This window comes from Panthera tigris, chromosome E1 (genome assembly GCF_018350195.1).
Source record: "Panthera tigris isolate Pti1 chromosome E1, P.tigris_Pti1_mat1.1, whole genome shotgun sequence".
Taxonomy (NCBI): domain Eukaryota; kingdom Metazoa; phylum Chordata; class Mammalia; order Carnivora; family Felidae; genus Panthera; species Panthera tigris.
The window spans coordinates 4,226,744-4,246,908 of NC_056673.1; the positions used below are offsets into that span (position 1 = coordinate 4,226,744).

At 46.0% G+C, this 20,165-nt stretch overlaps 1 protein-coding gene across 1 annotated transcript in view; it reads left to right on the forward strand.

The window, feature by feature from the left end:
- GLP2R (glucagon like peptide 2 receptor) overlaps nucleotides 1–20,165 on the forward strand; it is a 52,546-nt gene that overhangs the window by 158 nt on the left and 32,223 nt on the right. Inside the window, exons 2-5 of the mRNA XM_015539199.2 lie at nucleotides 5,887–5,974; nucleotides 7,964–8,068; nucleotides 11,477–11,598; nucleotides 19,187–19,293. Coding sequence (XP_015394685.2) covers nucleotides 5,887–5,974; nucleotides 7,964–8,068; nucleotides 11,477–11,598; nucleotides 19,187–19,293 — 422 coding nt within the window. The remainder of the gene's footprint in view (nucleotides 1–5,886; nucleotides 5,975–7,963; nucleotides 8,069–11,476; nucleotides 11,599–19,186; nucleotides 19,294–20,165) is intronic.

Genomic DNA, 20,165 nt, shown 5'->3' on the forward strand with positions numbered 1-20,165 from the left:
CTTTTCCGATCCGAGAAGCCGTGTGGGGCTCTGGTAGGCAATTTGGAAAAACATTAAGACGGAAGCAGCGAGAAACCACAATGTAGGTATTCGGAGGCCATCGCTGTTCGTATTTTGGCATGTTTTCTGCAAATCCTATGCATGCTTCTAGGCAGCTGAAATCGTGATGTATAAAGCGTTTTGAATCCCACTTTCCCCTTGACATCATTTATATAAGCATTTCCCAGGGCCCACGTGAACTCTGTCAATAACGTTCAAGGGGCGCCTGGGTGGCTCAGTCGGTTGAGCGTCCGACTTCGGCTCAGGTCACGATCTGGCGGTTCGTGGGTTCGAGACCCACCTCGGGCTGTGTGCTGACAGCTCGGAACCTGGAGCCTGCTTCCCATTCTGTGTCTCCCTCTCTCTCTGCCCCTCCCCCACTCACTCTGTCTCCCTCTCTCTCTCTCTCAAAAATCAACTTAAAAATTTTTTTGTAAATAGCATTTAAACTTGTCACATAGGTCCTCTTGTCTGCTTTTACAGTTTTCTCAGGCCTGATTATTTAGGTTGATGGACAGTGGGGTTTTTTTTTCCTCCTTTCCTTTCTCCTTTTCCTTCCTTCTCAGTATGAAAATATAGAATGAGCATTGGTTAAAAAATTAAACGTATGCAATCTGACGAAGTACAAACACCAGCTATAAATCACTGGATCCCCACCCCCCCCAGAAATCACCCTCGTTCGCTTTGGGGGTCTTGTACTTTCAGACATTTTTCTGCCATTTATTTCCATATAGTTTTTTTTTTTTTTTTTTAACATAGGCTCGGACTATAAATATTGTATTGCAACCTGCTTTCGTCTTAACGAAATACAGTAAGAGCTAACACGAGCTAACACTTGGATGGAACACTCACGATGTTCTCCAGGGCCGTGCCTGGCACGTCCTGTGTACTAACTCATTTCGTGCTCTCAGCAACCCCGAGAGGGAGGCCCTCCTGTTAGAAATGCCTCCTCTGCCCCCGTAACAGGGAGGGCCGTGTCCCTGATCTTGTAAGTGTGCACCTCATCGGGCTTTCTTTGCTGCTAACCCGGGACCAGACGGGCAGAAAACACCCACCAAATTCTCTGCATCCGACTCCTCCCCGAGACTGCCTTCAAGCCCTCACGGACTGTGGATGTGAGCCCGATGGATGGTTTCGTGGAATCCCTGCCATGGTGGCAGCCTCTGGGCGGGCCACCATCGTGCTCCTGAGAGCCAGCGGGTTGCCGGGCGAGTCCCTACGGAACTCGCCTCCTGGCTTCAATCTTCTGTACGTGGCATGTTAAAACTGAACACAGAGCTGTCTGGCCTCGTTCCCCTTCTACGCACGATCACTCATCGATCGTCCCCTAAGTGCCCACCACTGCTGTAGCACCGTCCCGCTAGGTCCCCGCCACGAGCCTCGGACGGAGGTGTTATCACCGAGCCCATTTTACAGTCGGGGAAATTAAGGTCGGTGGGAGTTAGATGGTCACCTGAGATCACGTGGCTCGTGAACAGTGGCACCAGGGAGTCAAGTCAGCCCGTGGTGTCTGAAGTGTTCTCGCTTCCCTGGCATTCCTTTGGGAGCTGTTGACATACGGAATATATACGTATATATGTTACGGCAGCGAAATTTGCAATGTGTCAGGCCGGCTCGTGACACTGAAAAAGCCACACCTCAGCTCTATCATTTGGCATTCTCACAATCAATACTCTTTCCAAGCGAGCAGTGTCCCTGGTCTGCCACCCGCATCTATTTCCAGAAGCTCTTTCCTCTGTCTGTCCTCCAGTGTGCATCTATAGCCCCAATGTCCCCCCCGCCCCCGCCGCCCCGCTCTTGGTTCTCAGTCTTAAAAACCCATATTTTCCCTCCAGATGTTTACACGACGAGGCTTTGCATAGACTTTCATGATGGATTTTGCTCACAGATGCTTTCCCTGCCTGGAATATTAATGACTATGGCATCTTTTCTGGCAGAAAGTCTTCGTAAAATTCACTTCATGAGAAATTCTCAGGGATGGTTTAGTTTTGAAATCCAAGCAGGTTCCACCCCCCACCCCCCACCCCAACTCATTTAAGTGAATAAGCAGTTGCTGTGGCTTTAAAAAACATGAACTCTCTATCGAAGGCTCTTGGAGAAACAAATCTGTGACTCTTTGGTGCATTGCTGATGAGAGTGTAAAAAGGTGCATATTTTTAAATTAAAAAAAGTTTGGCGAGGACAGTTTGGCACTATGTTACCAGAACCCTTTAAAAATGTGTATCCTCTCTGGCCCAGAAATTCCAATTGAAGGAATTTCTCCTAAGAAAATGAAGATGTGCTCAAACATTTAACTGTGAATATTTTCAGTGCAGCATCATTTCTATTAACAAGCCTCTAAGCCAGTGCAAGTGTTTCATGCTGGAAGATTTAAAATTATATCACATGTGTTCATAGAACATTATGTAGCTGTTTAAATGGCATTTTAGAAGTATGGGTCTTGAAATGGATACATAGTCACCCTATATCTTCCGGTGAAAACACAAAGCAAGATGATTTCCTTTTTTGGTTAAAATAAAAAGGGAAAGAAAAAGAAGAAAGTAAACGGAAGCATGTGCACGGAGAGAAGAGTCCGGAAGGAGATGGTATTTTCTGATATAAGATTCTGATTCCACCTTCTCCCCTTTTTGCTTTCCTGTAATTTTTGTTTGATTGACAGAGAGGCAGATGCCTTCTTGAACCAAGAATACAATAAAATGTATTTAAAGCCGTCAACAGAAGGTCTTTTTTTCCTTTTCCTCTCTTTTCAGCCAAGTTAGTCGCTGATGCTGGTTGCCTGTGAGAAAGGGAAGAGGGAAAGAAGAATCGAGATCAAGTCAATTTTTCCAGTTAGAAAACATCCATCCGTGTTCTTGCCGTGCCTCTATTTTGTTTGAATCGGGCTGTGATTGAACTTGGATTTGCGTCTTGTGTTCCTTGTGTCTTTAGGACAGGTACTTGGGAAGGCAGTCTGAGTTTTTCCAGCTCCCCTACATTGACCAAACTCAGTGCTTTGTAGATTTCTTCTCCTTCTTTTTCTTCTCTTCTTTGTCCTTCTCCTTCCCCCCGCCCTCCTCCACCGCCTCCTCCCCTCCTTCTCCTCCCCCTTCTCCTTGCACTTTCAGCCATGGCCATCAGTCATGGCACAGGGCAGGAGGAGAGGGTCATGTCCATCCAGGGACAGTTCACGTGCCTGACTGATTTTATTGTCTTTTCCTCGGCCAGTTCTGGGGAAGTCCCTGAGGACATAAACAGCACCTTATCTAAGAAAGGGTCTTCCTTCGGCGGCCTGCAGGATTCTGGAAGCTGACAATTTGGCTATCAACTTATGTGCTGAACTTGTAGACAATAATATAGAGTCCGCTATGGTCCTGTTAGGATGTTTATTTCCTTAAACAATGTGTTAATAAGCTTCCATCTTGATTCTTGCTACAACCCAGAGACAGAAAATATTAAGGGGAGACTGAAAGCCTGTTGCCTAGGGATAAATGCCAACTATTTCCTCCTCATTATCATTATCATGATTACTTGTTGGCTAATCCCATGGTTTCTAAATTGTGTGCTAAGGTGCCTCGAGGCACCGCTGTGAGTTCACAGGGCTGCTGTAAGACATTTTAATTTTTCAAGGGAAGTCCAGCTCTACGTGACATCTGCCGGACCTGGCTCAGGGTAGTTCATAGTTTCAGTATTCGGTAACACTCCTCTCCCTTTGATGATGTTGGATCTCTACAGAGCTGGCAGTGTTTTGCAGATGCTATCATAAAAAGCAAGGACCACCCAAACATCAGTATGGAACAGGGGCAAACATGGCTGTGTCCGATCTGATTCCCAGATTTGGGAGGTTGTCCAATCTCCGGTGGGCACACAGTTGCTAGGATGCAAAAGTTTCTTAAGTTGTTTGGCCCTACCTACTAAACGAATGGGACTTTAGGCATTTCTTTTGGCTTAGGGGTGCTGTGGGGGAAATGATGCAGCCACTGAGGGCACCATGAGTTGAGAAAGTTTGGGAACTCCTGGTCTAACAATGACTATACCAATTCTTCTTCAAAAAGCTAGCCGTGTGATTCTTTGGGGAAAAAATGTGAAGGAACTATTCCCAGACCCCGTCATGAATTCCATAGCACTGGGGGGTGGGCCACGCAGGGCAGAGGAGGGGGAAGGTAGATTGGACTAATTACTCAGAAGGTGGAAACTGGCTGCCCCATTGGGCTCATAGGTGGTTGGGGTATTTTCGTGGGGGGTGAGGGTGATGGTGGTGCTGGCTGTGTGTGTGTGTGTGTGTGTGTGTGTGTGTGTGTGTGTGTGTGAGTGAGATCACATATTTAACCCCTCTTGTGTTCAGCCCCACCCCAACTCTGTCCCACACCTGTGCTTCTGTTTCTTTAGCTGGAATTTGGGGGAAACTGAGGACAATAGCTCCTGCCCTGTGCTAGAGGCTTGTATTCAGAGATGAAAAGACACATGTCAGCCCTCAAGGAATATATGGGATAGTGAAGGGGTTGGACAATTCAAGCCCCAATGACAATACAACACAATGGGCCATAGGACTTGTTTATGTATGGGGTCACTGGGGAGAAGGGTCACTAGCTCAAGACTTGAGTGACAGAGGTGGTCAAGCATGATCAGGGGTCATTAGTCTCGACTGAACAGGGGCAAACAAGGAGTGAGCCAGGTTGACGACGAGGGTGGACGAGAGGACGTTTTCCAAAGTCGTAGAAAAGCATGACTGGGGTCGAGAGGCTTGAGCTGGGGGTGGTTGAGATATGAAGTCAAGTCAGCAGGCTGCGAGGGGAAGACCTTATGCAGGAGAGCCCTGTGGACCTATCCCTTTGGGGGCAGTGTGGACCAGGTCAGAGACAGAAGAAATGGGAGGCAGGGTTAGGCAGGAGAGAGGCTTAGGACAGAATCTGGTGCTTAGTTGAGCCAAGGAAAACTCCTCATTTCTGGTTCATGACCAATGGTGCCGATACTGAGCCACTAGGAGATGAGGCTCTTTAGAAGCAGAGGACGATGGCATAAGAATGTCACTTGACTTTGCATGCCAGCCAATTACACAGTTGTCTTATCTTTAGCAGATTCTAAGTCCTTTAGGGCAGAAGCTGTATCTTGCTCATCACTGCACCCCTTCGGTCCCTCCTTAATGCAAAGCCTAGCGCACAACAGGTGCTCAATAAAGATGAGTTAAGTTAAAGAAGAGAAAACCCCTTTAAACCCCTTGTTTTGTTCAAAAGACAAAAGCAGTGGTACGGATATGCAATTAGATGTTGTTGGACAACTCTGTTGTCTGCAAAGCCCAAAAAGTTGTGCTGTATTTTTAAGACTCTATGGGAGGAGATAGTTCATGTCAGAAAGAGAAAACTCCCAAGGCCTCAGTTTAGTAGCAGAGCATCTGTCTACCCAATCTTTGACTCTGGACCCACGGGCCGCTAGGTGGGATGGCACAGGTCCCTAAAATTCGTAGCCTTTCCCTGACAGTATCGGGCCCTTCTTGGTACAATGCTTCTCTCTTTGAGATGCACATAATCTTAGGAACGTGCAAATATTCATCTACCAGGGCGTGCCATTCAGGGTGAGCAGGTTGCCTCCTCTTGAAACGTCAACCCCAGTTGAAGATTTTGCAGCGGAAGAAAAATCTTCCACATTTGTACTAAAACCAGTGTGATTAGATCAGGAGACCCATTAGATCAGATTAGATCAGATTAGACCCATCTGTAAGATGGGACATGAGATGTCGAAGAAGTTCTGCTTCTCAGTGCAGGGCAGGAGGGTCCCTTCAGTGGGACGGTTTGAGAGTCATGGCAAAATGCTAATGAGGCCTCCTCTGTGTTTGTGGCTAACCTGGGGGTCACCGTGGTGTTTTCTGCCCAGGTTACAGGATCCCTCCTTGAGGACACAACTCGCAAGTGGGCTCAATACAAAGAGAAGTGTCTGAGAGACTTACTCAAGGAACCTCCTGGTAAGCACATGTATGAGCTTCCCATGGCTGTGTAACAAATAGCTCCAAAGGTTAGTGGCTTAAAGCAATCATCGTCGTCATCATCATCATCATCATCATCATCATCATCATCATTTATGATCTCTCACAGTTTCTGTGGGTGAGGAATTCAGACCAGGCAGAGCGAGGATGGCTTGTTTTTGCTCTTCAGTATCTGAAGTTTAGCTGGAAGACTCGATGACTGGGGCTGGAATCATCTGAAGGCTTGTTCACACTTACATCTGCTGGTTGATGATGGCTCCCAGCTGAGAGTCCGTTGGCCATAACACTTCCCCACATCCTGTCTACACCGCCTGGGCTCCTCACAGCATGGCAGGTGACCAGAGGCCATGTTGCCTTTTATGATCTAGCCTCAGAAGCTACTTCCTCCATGTTTAATTGGGTCAGATGGTTACCAAGGCCTACCCACGTTCAAGGAAAGGGAAGAGAGACTCCCACCTCTTATTATAAAAGACAATATGAGACAAGATGTTCATAGATGTGACTATTTATTTAAAGCCATCGGTCACAGCACACTCACCACCATGATGTGAGCGACTGCCATAGATTAACCTGGGACTCTATTGGGTAGGTGGGTGGGAGGAAGTATTATCTGAATCTGAGTCTTAACATTTCTCTTATCCAGATCTACAGTAGATTTAGAGTGTTCTAGCAACTATGCTAATAGTTTGATCAGTCCATGGCCTCTCCTGCCCTCATACTGACTCTTTGAGTACATCTAGACTCTTTTTTTTTTTAACTTTTGTAATGATGAAAGCCAGCCCCTCCTTATCCTTCTGGCTGCTTTCAGAGTATTTCATTTAGGGGCCCACAAGAAGACAGGACATCATGAACTCTCTCTTCTTTTTCTGGACCCAAAACCAGTGCCAGCCTTCAAGCCATACCCCTCTCCCTCTGAATATTTTTTTCAGCCTGGACTGGTAGCAATCAATGCTTGACATCTGTTACAAGAACCACCCCTCACTTTGGGGAATGCCGAAATACTTTGCTTTCTGAAATCAAAGTAGGACAAGTCCTCTTTATTTGAAGTCATGCCGTGAGCAGCTCGGCCAGGTGAGCACTGCTTCACATAGACCATGTGCCGACACTTGGCAGTTGGGTCCACAAGACGCCTGAGCCAGCTCATAACCTGGCAGATCTGTGTCTGTGGGGTCCTGACGCCAGGAACGTGGCTGTTCAACCTGAGTGGCCCTTGCGTTCCAGACCCAATAGGAAGCAGATAGGAACGATGCTTGGTTCCCAGGAGTGAGCCGCTTGCAATATGGACATTTGGGATCCGGCCTGAAACCCCTTCATTCCATTCCAGGAGGCCCATAAGGCTGCATCGTAGGTTTTTATCTTCTCATTGCCAAGTGCCAGGGTGTAAATCATCCCTTGAATTTGAGATGGTGCAGATATCTCACAATGATTGTTGGCTTGGTCTTCGAATGGAGAAATATGACCAAATAGGGGTTGGGTCAGATACATGTAACCAAGAACCTCAATTCTCCCTGTCTACCCACTGGCCATCTTGCACATTTCAGTACGGGTATTCCAGGATCTAACTGATGAAGATTTGATGATTCTTTAGTTAATTATGGAACAGAAGGCCCTGGCTGAATCCCCAAGTGTCCTCTTGACCCCGAGTTTGTGTGAGAGTTCAGTCCATGTTAAAACAAACCAACATCAGCGTGACGTACACACTGACATAGCTGATGGGACCAGGGCCAGAGGTCAGGTTGGGTAGACAGAGTCACAGTGCTTGGGGATGCGCTAAGCTGATTCCTTCCTCCCCACACCATTCCGCAACCTTGACCGTCTGGACAGTGGGATACCCATGCTAGTTCCTGAGCAAGATGCACCAGCTTCCCATGCCAGGAAGGGGGCTCTGGGCTCCTGGGCACCTCTGCCTCCATCAGTGCCTTGGATGCTCCAACACTTCCATTCATTCTGGACCTTTTCTCTCCACAGGGACCTTTTGTAACGGGACCTTTGATCGATACGTGTGCTGGCCTCATTCTTCTCCAGGAAATGTCTCTGTTCCCTGCCCTTCCTACTTACCTTGGTGGCATGAAGGTAGTAAGTCTCATTTTACCATTTTCTGGCAGTTTCCTTAAAGGCTGCTCCCTCCTGGGTAGGCCAGTCAGGGAGCAATTAGAGAGAGAGAGAGAGAGCTCCAATCTTGTGGTCTTCTGAAGTCCTGCTCCCCACAGAAGGTCTCCTACACTGTCAGTAACACACTTTCCTTCTTCTCTGTGTACCTCTGCTTGTCTTCTGCACCTGGATGCTCCATTAATGCAATAGTCCTCTTTTCTTTGAAGACTGGAGAGTCTAGGCCCAGCTATCACTGAATTTACTGCAGGGTCATCGTGGAGAGGAGTGAGAGGTGGGGGAGAGATTGGGATGCTCACATCCCCAACTTTGGGCTTGTCAGATGGAGAAGAAGGGCATCAAAACTATCCTCACAAGGGGTGCCCGGCTGGCTCAGTCAGTAAAGCATGCAACTCTTGATCTCAGCGTTGTGAGTTTGAGCCCCGTGTTGGGTGCACAGATTACTTAAAAATAAAATCTTGGGGCACCTGGGTGGCTCAGTCGGTTAAGGCGCCTGACTTTGGCTCAGGTCATGATCTCACAGTTCATGGGTTCAAGCCCCACGTTGGGCCCTGTGCTGACAGCTCAGAGCCTGGAGCCTGCTTCTGAATCTGTGTCTCCCTCTCCCTCTCTCTGCCTCTCCCCTACTCGCATGCATGCTCTCTCCCTCTCTCTTTGTCAAAAATAAAATGAACATTTAAAAAAAAGTTTTAATCTTTTTTTTATAATTTAAAAAAATGTTTGTTTTATTTTTGACAGAGAGAGAGACAGAGGGGGGCAGGGGCAGAGAGAGAGGAAGACAGAATCCGAAGCAGGCTCCAGGCTCCGAGCTGTCATCACAGAGCCTGATGCGGAGCTCGAACTCATGGACTGTGAGATCATGACCTGAGCCGAAGTCGGATGCTTAACCGACTGAGCCACCCAGGTGCCCCCCAATTTTTTAACCTTAAAAAAAATTACCCTTGCAATAACATTGGAAGGTGGCGCTGGTGGATGGTGCTTTTAAGCCCCATGGGACTTGGATGGAATCTTTAACCACTCAGCTCGCCCCCACCCTGCCTGAAGGAAGTGGCTATTACATAGGACTCCAGGATGATTATCCTGCCCCCCCACCGGCCCCAGCAGCCCAGCCTCTTGGTGGGTTTATTCTGGAAGGGGACAGAAGCAATTACTGGTTAGAACTCTTTTGCCTTTGATCGCAGACCATCAGAGAGCAAGTAAAAAAAAATTATTCTCAAAAAACATAAGCGGTTACAAAGTTCTAGGCAAAACCAAGTGAGAACGGGTTTCTGTGCAGGCGAGATGGTGATACTTTGTGTTTAATTTCAGCTCACTAACTCATCATCAGTTAAAACCTGGTTTCGATTAAGAGAGAGTTTCCAAGGAAGAGAGATGCATGTCTCGATGGGAAAGCTAGCAGCATATTCTGTGGAACTGTGCTCTGGTCAAATCCAGCTGAAGGTGACCCAGAAGGCATGAGGACGTGATGTTTAAAGGGAGATACCAGAGTCTGCTGGACCAGAGAGTCTGGATAGTTGGGGCAAGCCAGCGTAGTGGGGTGGAAAGAGCCCTGCATGTGGGGTCCAGAGCCTACCCCTTGCTTTTACCCTCTGGGACTTTGGGCAAGTGTCCAAGCCCTCCGAGCTGTGGTTTTCTTGTCTGCAAAGTGAAGCAAACAGTGGCTACTTTTAAGGCCACGCAGAGGAATGAACAAAAAGGCAGGCACGGAGTCAGCCGCATGGTAGTTGCTTCGTAAACGGAACTGAGGCTGAGACCGAGGTCAAGCCCTTGGATTCCTGAAGGTCTTTAAGACCCTGAATGTCCATGGGTCTCAAGGGCACATGAAACGGACCATCACCACCCGGCCCCTCCGTCCACCTGTTTTTCCCAAGAGCTAAAGACACGGGTACATTCCATTTGGGGGGAGGGGGGGGGAAACGTGGTCCAAAATCTAAACTTACAAAGAAGTTGAGTTCAAGGCTTTTTTTAAAAATGGGATCTGGGCTTCTGGAGTGTCCCAGAGGGAGTGTGATTCACAGAAGGTGGGAAGTTACTCTTTTGCTCAGCATCCTGTGCGTTAAATCTTAGAATCCAGACGGGTTCTTGCAAGTGAGAAGAAAATATGGAGGCAAAGGAGAGGGTTAGAGAAGGAAGAAGGAGAACAATTCTGGTGGGAAAAGACCAGGGGAACAAGAACTCCGATCCGAGGGTGGGGAGGGTGTGATGGGGGACTGTAACGGTGACAGCCCTGAAGGGGAAAGAGAGCCACCGGGAGGTCAGGTCAGAGAGTACTAGGAGCCAGACCTTCCAGGGCTTTGTGGGGGCCAGGGAAGGACCCTGACTTGTTTTCAGACAGCCCTGGGAAGATTTGGGATGAGGCATGACATGGTGTGACTGTCGTGTTACCCATAGACCATGAGGAGGGGCAGGAGTATTGGAGGCATTTGCAATAAACCGAGAGAGGGAGAGAGGGAGAGGGAGAAGGGCAGCTCCAGGGAGGGGGAACAGAAGGTGAAAGGTGAAAGGCTGTGCTCAGACTCGGGTAGGTTGGAAGCCCGGCAGCTGACAGGCTTGGTTGATGGGCAGGATGAAGCGTAAGAGACACAGAGAAAAATCAAGGACGGCTCCAAAGTTTGGGGCCCCAGGCCTGGGAAAAAGGGTGTGCCATCAACAGAGGCAGGAAGTGGGCAGGGGGCGCAGGTCTGGGGAGCAGGTGTTGGGAGAATGGTCAGTCGGGGTCAGTCGGACAGGCTCCGAGGGGCCCTTCGGGTGGCAGATGGGAGCTCCCTCTGGGTGGCCGTCCATTAAAGCCAGCGAAGCGTCACCATCAGCCTACTGCCAAAAGGCTCGGGGTGGGAAAGTTCGGACATTTTCCATTTCTCATTTGCAAGTCCAGTCGCCAGTGGCCCAGGGAGGGGGAGACCCCTTTGGGGAAGGGTCCCGGGAATGGATGTGGCTGGGCCACATTGATCATCATCGCGGGCAGAGCATCTCAGGGAGCGGAGGGACCACGAGCTCCAGGCCACCGAGCTTGGAGGTGGCCCAGCAGGCTGGGTCCCCCCCGTCTCTTCCTCGCCACATCGCCCCTTAAGCACCAGGACGCGATGGCCCTCCGATCGCACCCCAGGTCCGCGAGTCTCCCAGCTGGGCTGTGCATCTCCGAGTCAGGGACTCAGAGGGACTGTTCTGGCTCCTGGGATTTTGGGTAAACACAGCAGACGTGAGCAGGTCGTGGTTTGTTACGAAACTCAGAAGCTTCCGTGTTTTCCTGAGGGAAATGCAAATCCCTTTTCCCTGGGATTTTCCACAGCTTTGCGGTGAGGACCTCACCACGTACTGGGGAATGGGCTGTGGCCCCTGACCTTTCTCCCAGAGCTCTGTTTACTTTTGCAGAAAACTCTGGAAGGGCCTACAGACGCTGCCTGGCTCAGGGCACCTGGCAGACATTGGAGAACTCCACAAATATTTGGCAAGATGATTCCGAATGCTCCAAGAAGCACAGTTCCGAACAGAAAGTGAGTCTGCTTGGCCCGGTGACGACGGGGTCCTCCCCTCCCCCCACCCTCCACCAGGGTCCCCCTCCACCCCCACCCACCCCCGGTTGGCTTTCGGGGCCACACAGAGAGCCTTCCTCTGAAGCCAGTCTGCCCCAGACTCACCTGGGGAAGGTCCACAGTCACACAACAGCCAACCTCTGGCTGTTTTTCTGGCTGAATTTCTTTTGCAGCTCAGGGTGACGTGTGGACCCCCAAGGACCCTCCGCTTCTCACCCCTGGCCTAGTACTGGGGTGCCCAGAAACGTTTTCACACCATGGGCACTTAATAAATACCGAAGGGATGGTTTCACAGATTCTTTTTTTAATGTTTATTTATTTTGGGGAGAGAGAGAGGCAGAGCATGAGCAGAGAGAGAGAGAGAGAGAGAGAGAGAGAGAGAGAGAGAGAGAGAGAGACAGAATCTGAAGCAGGCTCCAGGCTCCAAGCTCCAAGATGTCAGCACAGAGCCCGACGCGGGGCTCAAACTCAAGAACCTCGAGATCATGACCTGAGCCGAAGTCGGACGCTTAACCGACTGAGCCACCCAGGCGCCCGTGGTTTCACAGATTCTGAGTCGGTGGGTCTGTGATGGGGTCTGGGCATCAGACGGGTACCTAGTTCCCCAGGGGAAGCCAACGGGCAGCTGAGGCTGGGGCGGAGGTGATCCCGGGGACTCACCAGCAGGGCTGACGTGACAGCCTGCCGCTTCCTCTGGGCTCAGGTCTGCAGGGGCCCCCTCGGAGGCAGGGGCAGGGACAGCAAAACAAGAGTTGAGAACTGCACTCACCAAGGTTGCAAGTAAAGATTTCTCTCTTTAGGAAGGTGACGACCAGGGTATGGCCTCCTCCCCTCTGCAAATGACCGTATTTCCAGGAATTCAAATACTCAAAAAAACAAACAAAAAAAAAAAAACCCAAAAAACAAAAAACAAAATCCACAAAAAACGCAAAACTCCAAAACACATAAAAACCAACTTCTGGCCATGTTTGCCTGTGTTTCTAATAGAGGGTTGACATTTTGTCCACAAAAGGCGAGTGATATTAGATCTTTGCTTTTCAGAGTGTTGGTAAACAAAAATCTCATCAGTTGGGGGTCCTTATGTATGATAAATGGTACTTTTTAGAGATTGTGTTAGTGCACGTGTGTATATGTGTATGTGTGTGTGTATAATTTTAATTTATAATTTTAATGATGACATTTGGTTTCCATATAACACAAGATATATCAACTATATGTGTTTTTCAGCATTGTATTTTGAAAAATCCAAACACACAGAAAAGTTACAAGAATAATAAACACTCACAGACCCATTATCTAAAATTCAAACTGTCTTAACATTTCCCCGGATTTGCTTTTGCTTTGCCTCTCTTCTCATGAAATGTCTGACAATAATTTGCAGGCATCATGAGATTTCACTCTTAAATATTCATCAGGTCCTTCCTAAGCAAAGACATTATCCCTCATGAGTACAAACCAGCAATTAACTGCATATCAGCTGATGTTTTATCCATATTCAAATATCCCCCGTTTTCCCCTCCATTTTTTATAGCTTTTCTTCCCTGGACTAGAGTCTTGTCCAGGTTTGTATAGAGCATTTCATTCTATATCACTTTCATATCTTTTCATCTGTAATCTCCCCACCCTGGCCCATGACGCTGGCTTTTTTAAAAAATTTAAATTCAAGTTAGTTAACATATAGTGTAATAATGATTTCAGGAATACAATCTAGTGATTCATCACTTACATATGACACCCAGTGCTCATCCCAACAAGTGCCCTCCTTAATGCCCCTCCCCCATTAGCCCACCCCCCACCCAACACCCCACCCCTCAGTTTGTTCCCTGTATTTAAGAGTCTCCTATGGCTTGTCTCCCTCTGTATTTTCATCTTATTTTTGCTTCCCTTCCCGTATGTCCGCCTGTTTTTTTTTCTCAAATTGCATGTATGAGCGCAATCATATGATATTACAACACTGGCTTTTAGAAGACCCCCCCCCCCCCGCCCAAAGAACTTTGTTCTAGAATGTCACACAAACTGGATTTGTTTGTTTCCTCGGGATGTTATTAGATGCACTCTCTTGTCTTCTGTATTTCCTGTAATCTGGAAGTTGGATTTAGAGACTTGGGAAGACTCAAGCTGATCCACACAGGTGCTGGGTACTTTGTATAGCATTACATCGGGAGACCAGAATCTCGGGTGTCATACCACAGTGATGTTCTGTGCGATCATTTGATCTAGGGGGTGACAGCCAGATCTCTCCACGGTAAAGGCGCTTTTTCCTTTTGTATATTGTCAGTCATTGGTAGGACAATAGTTTGGAACCTTGGATCTTCATCCCTAAGAAACCTTTATCAGTGTTTCAACCTTCATCGATGATGCTTGCTTGAATTGATTCGAGCTGTGTCCTTTCTTCTACATTTACTAGCTGGCATTCTTCTGAGGAGGCTCCTTCCCCTTCCCTCTGGCCTTGAGCGTCTGCTCTGAGCTCACCAATTGCTTTATTCACTTATTATGATGATGATTTTGATGATCAGTGTTTTTCTAAATTTAGCTAGTGAAATCCCTCCAAACTGGCTCTTGTGTCCTTTTGTGATAGTCTCGTTAGTCTTGGAGCGTTTCCTTATTTTCTGGCACAAGACGATGGTCCAAGATCATCTCGCGTTTTCCCTGTCCCGGACCCAAATCAGCGAGTTCTCCAAAGAGTTCTGGATTCTCTGCGTGGAGGAATGTTATTAGAAACCAAAATCTGATTGCTAGGTGTGTTCACTGTTACTACAACTAGGACCTTTGTAGGATACAGATTTAAGAAAAAAAAATCACATTTGCAGTATGTTTTTTCCTGAGGCTATATGTTCAGAGTACGGTGCTCATAATTATTGGAAATAATTATTTTCTCTACGTGGTCATGTTACTGATTGGAGACACGGTTTTATTCAATTGTTCCTATTAGTGTTAAGGATTTGCCTTTTTCTCCTCTCTTTCCTTCTCTTCTCTTCTCTCTTATTTTATTTTTAATAAATACAATATCAACAGGGTTTGAAAGCCAAGACTATATACAAAACATTTGGTCGGAGAAACCACGCTCCTATCGCTGTCTTTACCGTTTCTGCCTATCTCCTCTAGATAACTAACCATTTTAAAGATTTTTCGGTTTAGCTTTCCTTCCTTTTTTTTTTCTTTTCTTCTTCTTCCTTTTTTATCAGATTATCACGTACAGCTTATGTTTCTTTTTGTAAAACTCAGCCAAAATCTAAATATGTTGTTTTACCATTTTTCTTACGTAAAAGGCAGTACATCTGAAGCCTGATAGGCATTCTGCATTTTGCCTTTTTCACTTAACAGCATGTTCGAGAAGCATTTCTCCCTTTTTTCCTTTCACAGTTGCATAGTACTCTGTCTACCCTGTGTATCTACCATTGTCCATTCACCCACTCTGCTGTGGCCACTGGGATTATTTCCAACATTTTATTGCTAATGATGCCACCTCAAATAACCTTGTATGCCTATGTTAGTTCGTATTTGTGATGGTGTATCTCTGGAAAGATTCCCAGAAATGGGGCTGCTAGATTAAAAAGTAGATGCATATACAGCTGTGTTAAATATTGCCAGAGTCCCACCCTCCCCATAGGAGTTGTGCCATTTTGCCCTCCCTTCAATGTCCGAGAATACCTGCCTTCAATATGCATACCTCAGTGTATGCATATTGCACACCATGATTACGAAGCATTTCGTAAAGATGTCTGAGTGACTTAAGACTCACCTGTTGGTACTGAGAGTGACCTGGGTGTTCTGGGGTCACTAGGGAAGTAGCCAGGTTTTACTGGAGGCTGCATGTAGAGGACAGTTTAAGAAACTCCTCTGAAGGGGTGCAGTTAAACCAATTGTTCTAGGTGCTCTTGGTACTTACGTACATCCCCTTGCCCTAACCAATTCAGTACACAATTGTCTAACTTCTTAGCGTTAGCACATGTGTTTCTTTGCTGGTTCTCTGGTTCTTGGTTTATAGCCTATCTAAAAATCCAAAACAAATGCAAATAACACATTAATGAATAATATAACTGAGTCCCCTCTTTGTGAAACAGACCACAAGTGTCTTCGAAGTTCAGAGTTGACAATACACAGAGAGGCATTCAAGGAGGACTTCTTGTAAGAGGTAGGCTGGTGCTGGTTTTAGAAGGATAGATTTAGTTTTGAGGAGAGGGGAGACCAACGAAAACAGGGACAGGACAGGATTATAGAGATCTTGATGGGGTCCGTAGAAAGTAATTCTAGATAGAAATATGGTTGGGCTTGATTTGGAAAGACTCAAAAGTTACATAAAGATTTCTGCATCCAGACCACCACTACAAGAAACGTTTAAGAAAATCCTTAACATAGAAAGGCATATATGCCAAACGGAATTTGTATCAACATAAAGGAATGCAGAGCACCAGAAATGGTAACTAGGAAGGCAAAATTTTTAATCTTATTTTTTAAATCTCTTAAAAGATAAGTGAATAGGGGCGCCTGGGTGGCTCAGTCGGTTAAGCATCTGACCTCGACTCAGGTCATGATCTCATGGTTCGTGGGTTTGAGCCCCGCATTGGGCTCTGTGCTGACGGCTCAGAGCCCGGAGCCTGCTTCCGATTCTGTGTCTCCCTCTCTTCTCTGCCCCTCCCCCGCTCACACTCTGTCTGTCCCTCTCAAAAATAAATAAACATTAAAAACTTTTTCAAAAGATAAGTGATCAGTTAAAGTGAAAATAGTAACAATGTATTATGGGCTCTAATATACATACAAGTAAAATGTTCAGCAGTTGCACAAAGGCCAGGATGAGGGACGTAGCAGTATGGTAAGTTAAAGATGTGTACCGTAAACATGAGAGCAACCACTAAAAAGCAAAACAAAGACGTATAGCTAGTAGGTCATTGAAGAAAAAATTGAGTGAAAAAAATACACTCAAACCAAAATAAGGACAGAGAACAAGGACAAGACGGGACGAAGATCTAAAAACTCAGCCAGATAAATAACCCCATTAAATGTAAATGGCCTAAACACTCATTAAAAGACAGAAACTCTCAGGTTAGATTAAGAAGATAAAACAAAACAACATAAAACCCAACTATGTTCTGTCTACAAGACCCAGGCAATTGATTTTTGACAAAAGTGTCAAGGCAATTCAGTGCGGGAAAGAATAATCCTACCAAAAAAGAGCACCAGAACAATGGGATGGGAAAAAAAAGAAAGCGAACAAACAAAAAAGCAAACAACCCTAAATTTCAACCCTTGCTTTACACCATGAATAAAAATGAACTAGAAATGGATCATATACCTAAATTTAAGAGCTCATTCTATTAAACTTCTAGGGAAAAAATAGCTGAAAATATTAAGGCCCTTGGTCAGGTAAATATTTTTTTCAGGGAGAACTCAAGTGCAAGCAGGAGAGAGGCAGAGGGAGAGGGAAAGAGAGAATCTTAAGCATGGAGCCTGACATAGGGCTCGATCTCACTACCCTGAGCTCATGACCTGAGCTTAATTCAAGAGTCAGATGTTTAACTGACTGAGCCATCCAGGTGCCCTAAGACTTTTTATTTTTATTTTATTTTTTTTTAATTTTTTTTAACGTTTATTTATTTTTGGGACAGAGAGAGACAGAGCATGAACGGGGGAGGGGCAGAGAGAGAGGGAGACACAGAATCGGAAGCAGGCTCCAGGCTCTGAGCCATCAGCCCAGAGCCTGACGCGGGTCTCGAACTCACGCTCCGCGAGATCGTGACCTGAGCTGAAGTCGGACGCTTAACCGACTGAGCCACCCAGGCGCCCCCCCTAAGACTTTTTAAACAGGACACAAAAAGCACAACTATATAAAAAAGTTGATAAATTGAACTTCATCACAATAAAAAAAAAAAAACACTTCTGCTCTTCTAAAGACACTGTTAAAAAAATACAAAGGCAAGCCACAGGATGGGAGGAAATGCTTGCAAAACACCTACCTTACAAGAGATTTATATCTACAATATATAAAGAACATTCACAATTCAACATTCAGGCAAACAATCCAACTTAAAAGATGGCCAAATATTTGAACAGATACTTTATCAAATAAGATACACAGATGGCAAATCGGCACACGAAATGATTCTTAACATCATTAATCATTAGAGGAATTCACGTTAAAACCCCAGTAAGAATCCTACTACATACCCATTAGAACGGCTAAAATTTTAAATACGGATGATATGAAGTGTTAGTAGAATCTAGAGCCACTGGAACTCTTAATCCACTGCTGGTGGAAATGTGAATTGATACAACTTATTTAGAAAGCCGTTTGACAGTTTCTGAAGAAGTTAAAACATACATCGTGCCACTCCCACCATTTTATGTCTACATATTTATCTGAGAGAAATAAAAACCTATGTCTACATAAAGACTTGTACAGAAGTTTTCATAGCAACTTTACTGGTGAAAGCCAAACTCTGAAAACAACTCAAATGTCCGTCAATAGGTGAATGGATAAATACATTGTGGTATATTCACAATGGAATACGACCCAACAATAAAAAAGTAGACTATTGATACATGCTATGACATGGGGGGAATCTCAAAGTAATTATTCCAAGGGAAATAAGGCTGATCAAAAAAATAATAAATAAAGAGTACATATCATAGGATTCTTATATAAAATTTTTAAAAAATGGAAACTCATTTCGAATGACAGAAAGCAGACCAGGGTTTACTTGGGCATAAGATGGTAGGCGGGGATGAGAGATGGATTATAAAGGGTCACAAGGAAACCTTTGGGAGGTTATAGAAATGTTCATTATCTTGAGTGTGGTGATGAGATCACAGATATATTCATACCTAAGTTCATCCAGGTTAATTCTTCAAATATGTACAGTTTATGGTCCACCAGGCATGCTTCAATGAAGCTGATAAAAGTGTTATGTGGAGACATTTAAGGCATGATTTAGCAGGTAATACATATTTTCTGTGGGTTCTTGTACAAAAATGTATTAAGAAACATAATTTTTATGGCGATTAGTATGATGGATTGAGTGAGAAGGTGGGATTCCACTGGAAAATCACAACAACAGACTTTCCGGTAAATTATGCCCTGTTCACAATCAGGCTATCCAGAGACTCAGGGAAAATATTCCACTATTTTATTGGGTGTCCATCTAAGGGGTCATCAATGAAAAGTTGTTTTAGGAGGGCCCCATCTTCAGAGAAAGGGACTTCTATATTCTAGGAACAGCATGCCCAGGGACAGAGAACCTGTCCTCATTTCTAAGCCACACTTTGGTGTTCTGGTGCTCTGGGCACAATACTTCCATGATACTGAGAATCTTGGTGCATCAATGCTGGGCTATGGGACAAGCCAGGAGGGTGAGACCCCCAGTGGGCTTTTCAATTCATCAAGACTCTTTGGCCTCTAAGTGTGCCAGAGAACAGTCTAAGCTACCCTACTTGGCTGTCAACAAGGCTACAGTGCCTGCCTAGAACCTTGGTCATCCTGGGAATGGAGCTGGGGGTTGGAGGTCATAGCTTCCGGGCTTGGTGGTCAGATCTACTCCTTGTCTGTGCTCAGGTGGAAAACCACGCCTTGCTGTCGACCTTGCAGCTGTTGTACACCGTGGGGTACTCTCTCTCCGTCGTCTCCCTCCTCTTGGCTCTCACCATCCTCTTGTTTCTTCGGTGAGTGGAACTTCTGCTGGCACCCTGGGATTTGCTTCCTGGCTCCCTCTAGAAGGCAGAAGACTGGGTTGAATGACATCATGGTCCACCAGAGCTGGAAGGGATCTGAGAGTCTCCAGCCCATCAACCCCATTGTGCAGGCAGAGGGGAAAGGGATAACGATGGTCTAGTGAGAAGCACTGGGTCACTGCAGGTCACGGGACACTGCTAGAACTGGAATCTGGGAGTCCTAACTCTGATTTAGCCACTTTGGATTGGATAGCCTCCTGTGTGCCCTGCCCTACTGGAGGCATGATTGTTACAGAAGAGATTAAGAAACTTCTCCAAAGCAAATTAGTGAGCGGTAGAGCTGTGATTTTAATCCATGGCCCTCAGACTCCAATTAGCTATTAATCATGTGAATGCTTCCTTGGTGCCAAACATTGTTCTAACCACGTTACATGCATTAAGCCCTTTAAATTTCTTCCCTAATCAGAATTAAGGTTAATTCTAATCCTAGAAGATTAGCATTATTATTAGCCCCATTTTATAAATGAGTTGACAGAAATATGGAGAGATCAAGGAACTTGCCCAATGTCACACAGCTGGTGAGTGCTGGGGACAGGTTCACAACCAGGCAGTTCAGAGCCTGAGCATTTTCATTCCCTTACGCTGCCTTTCAGAATCCCAAAGCCTGAGTGCATTTTACTAAACCATGTTTTCATACATCAACCAAATGATTTATTTATGGACGTCCTAAGGAGCCCTCCAAGCCTGCGTCTTGGCCTCACCCCTTCAGGAACATAACTGAGTATGATGTGGCCGAATGAACATTTGATACAGATGCAGGAGACCTAGATGGGCACTGTGGAGGCCTGGATGCTAGCTCCAGA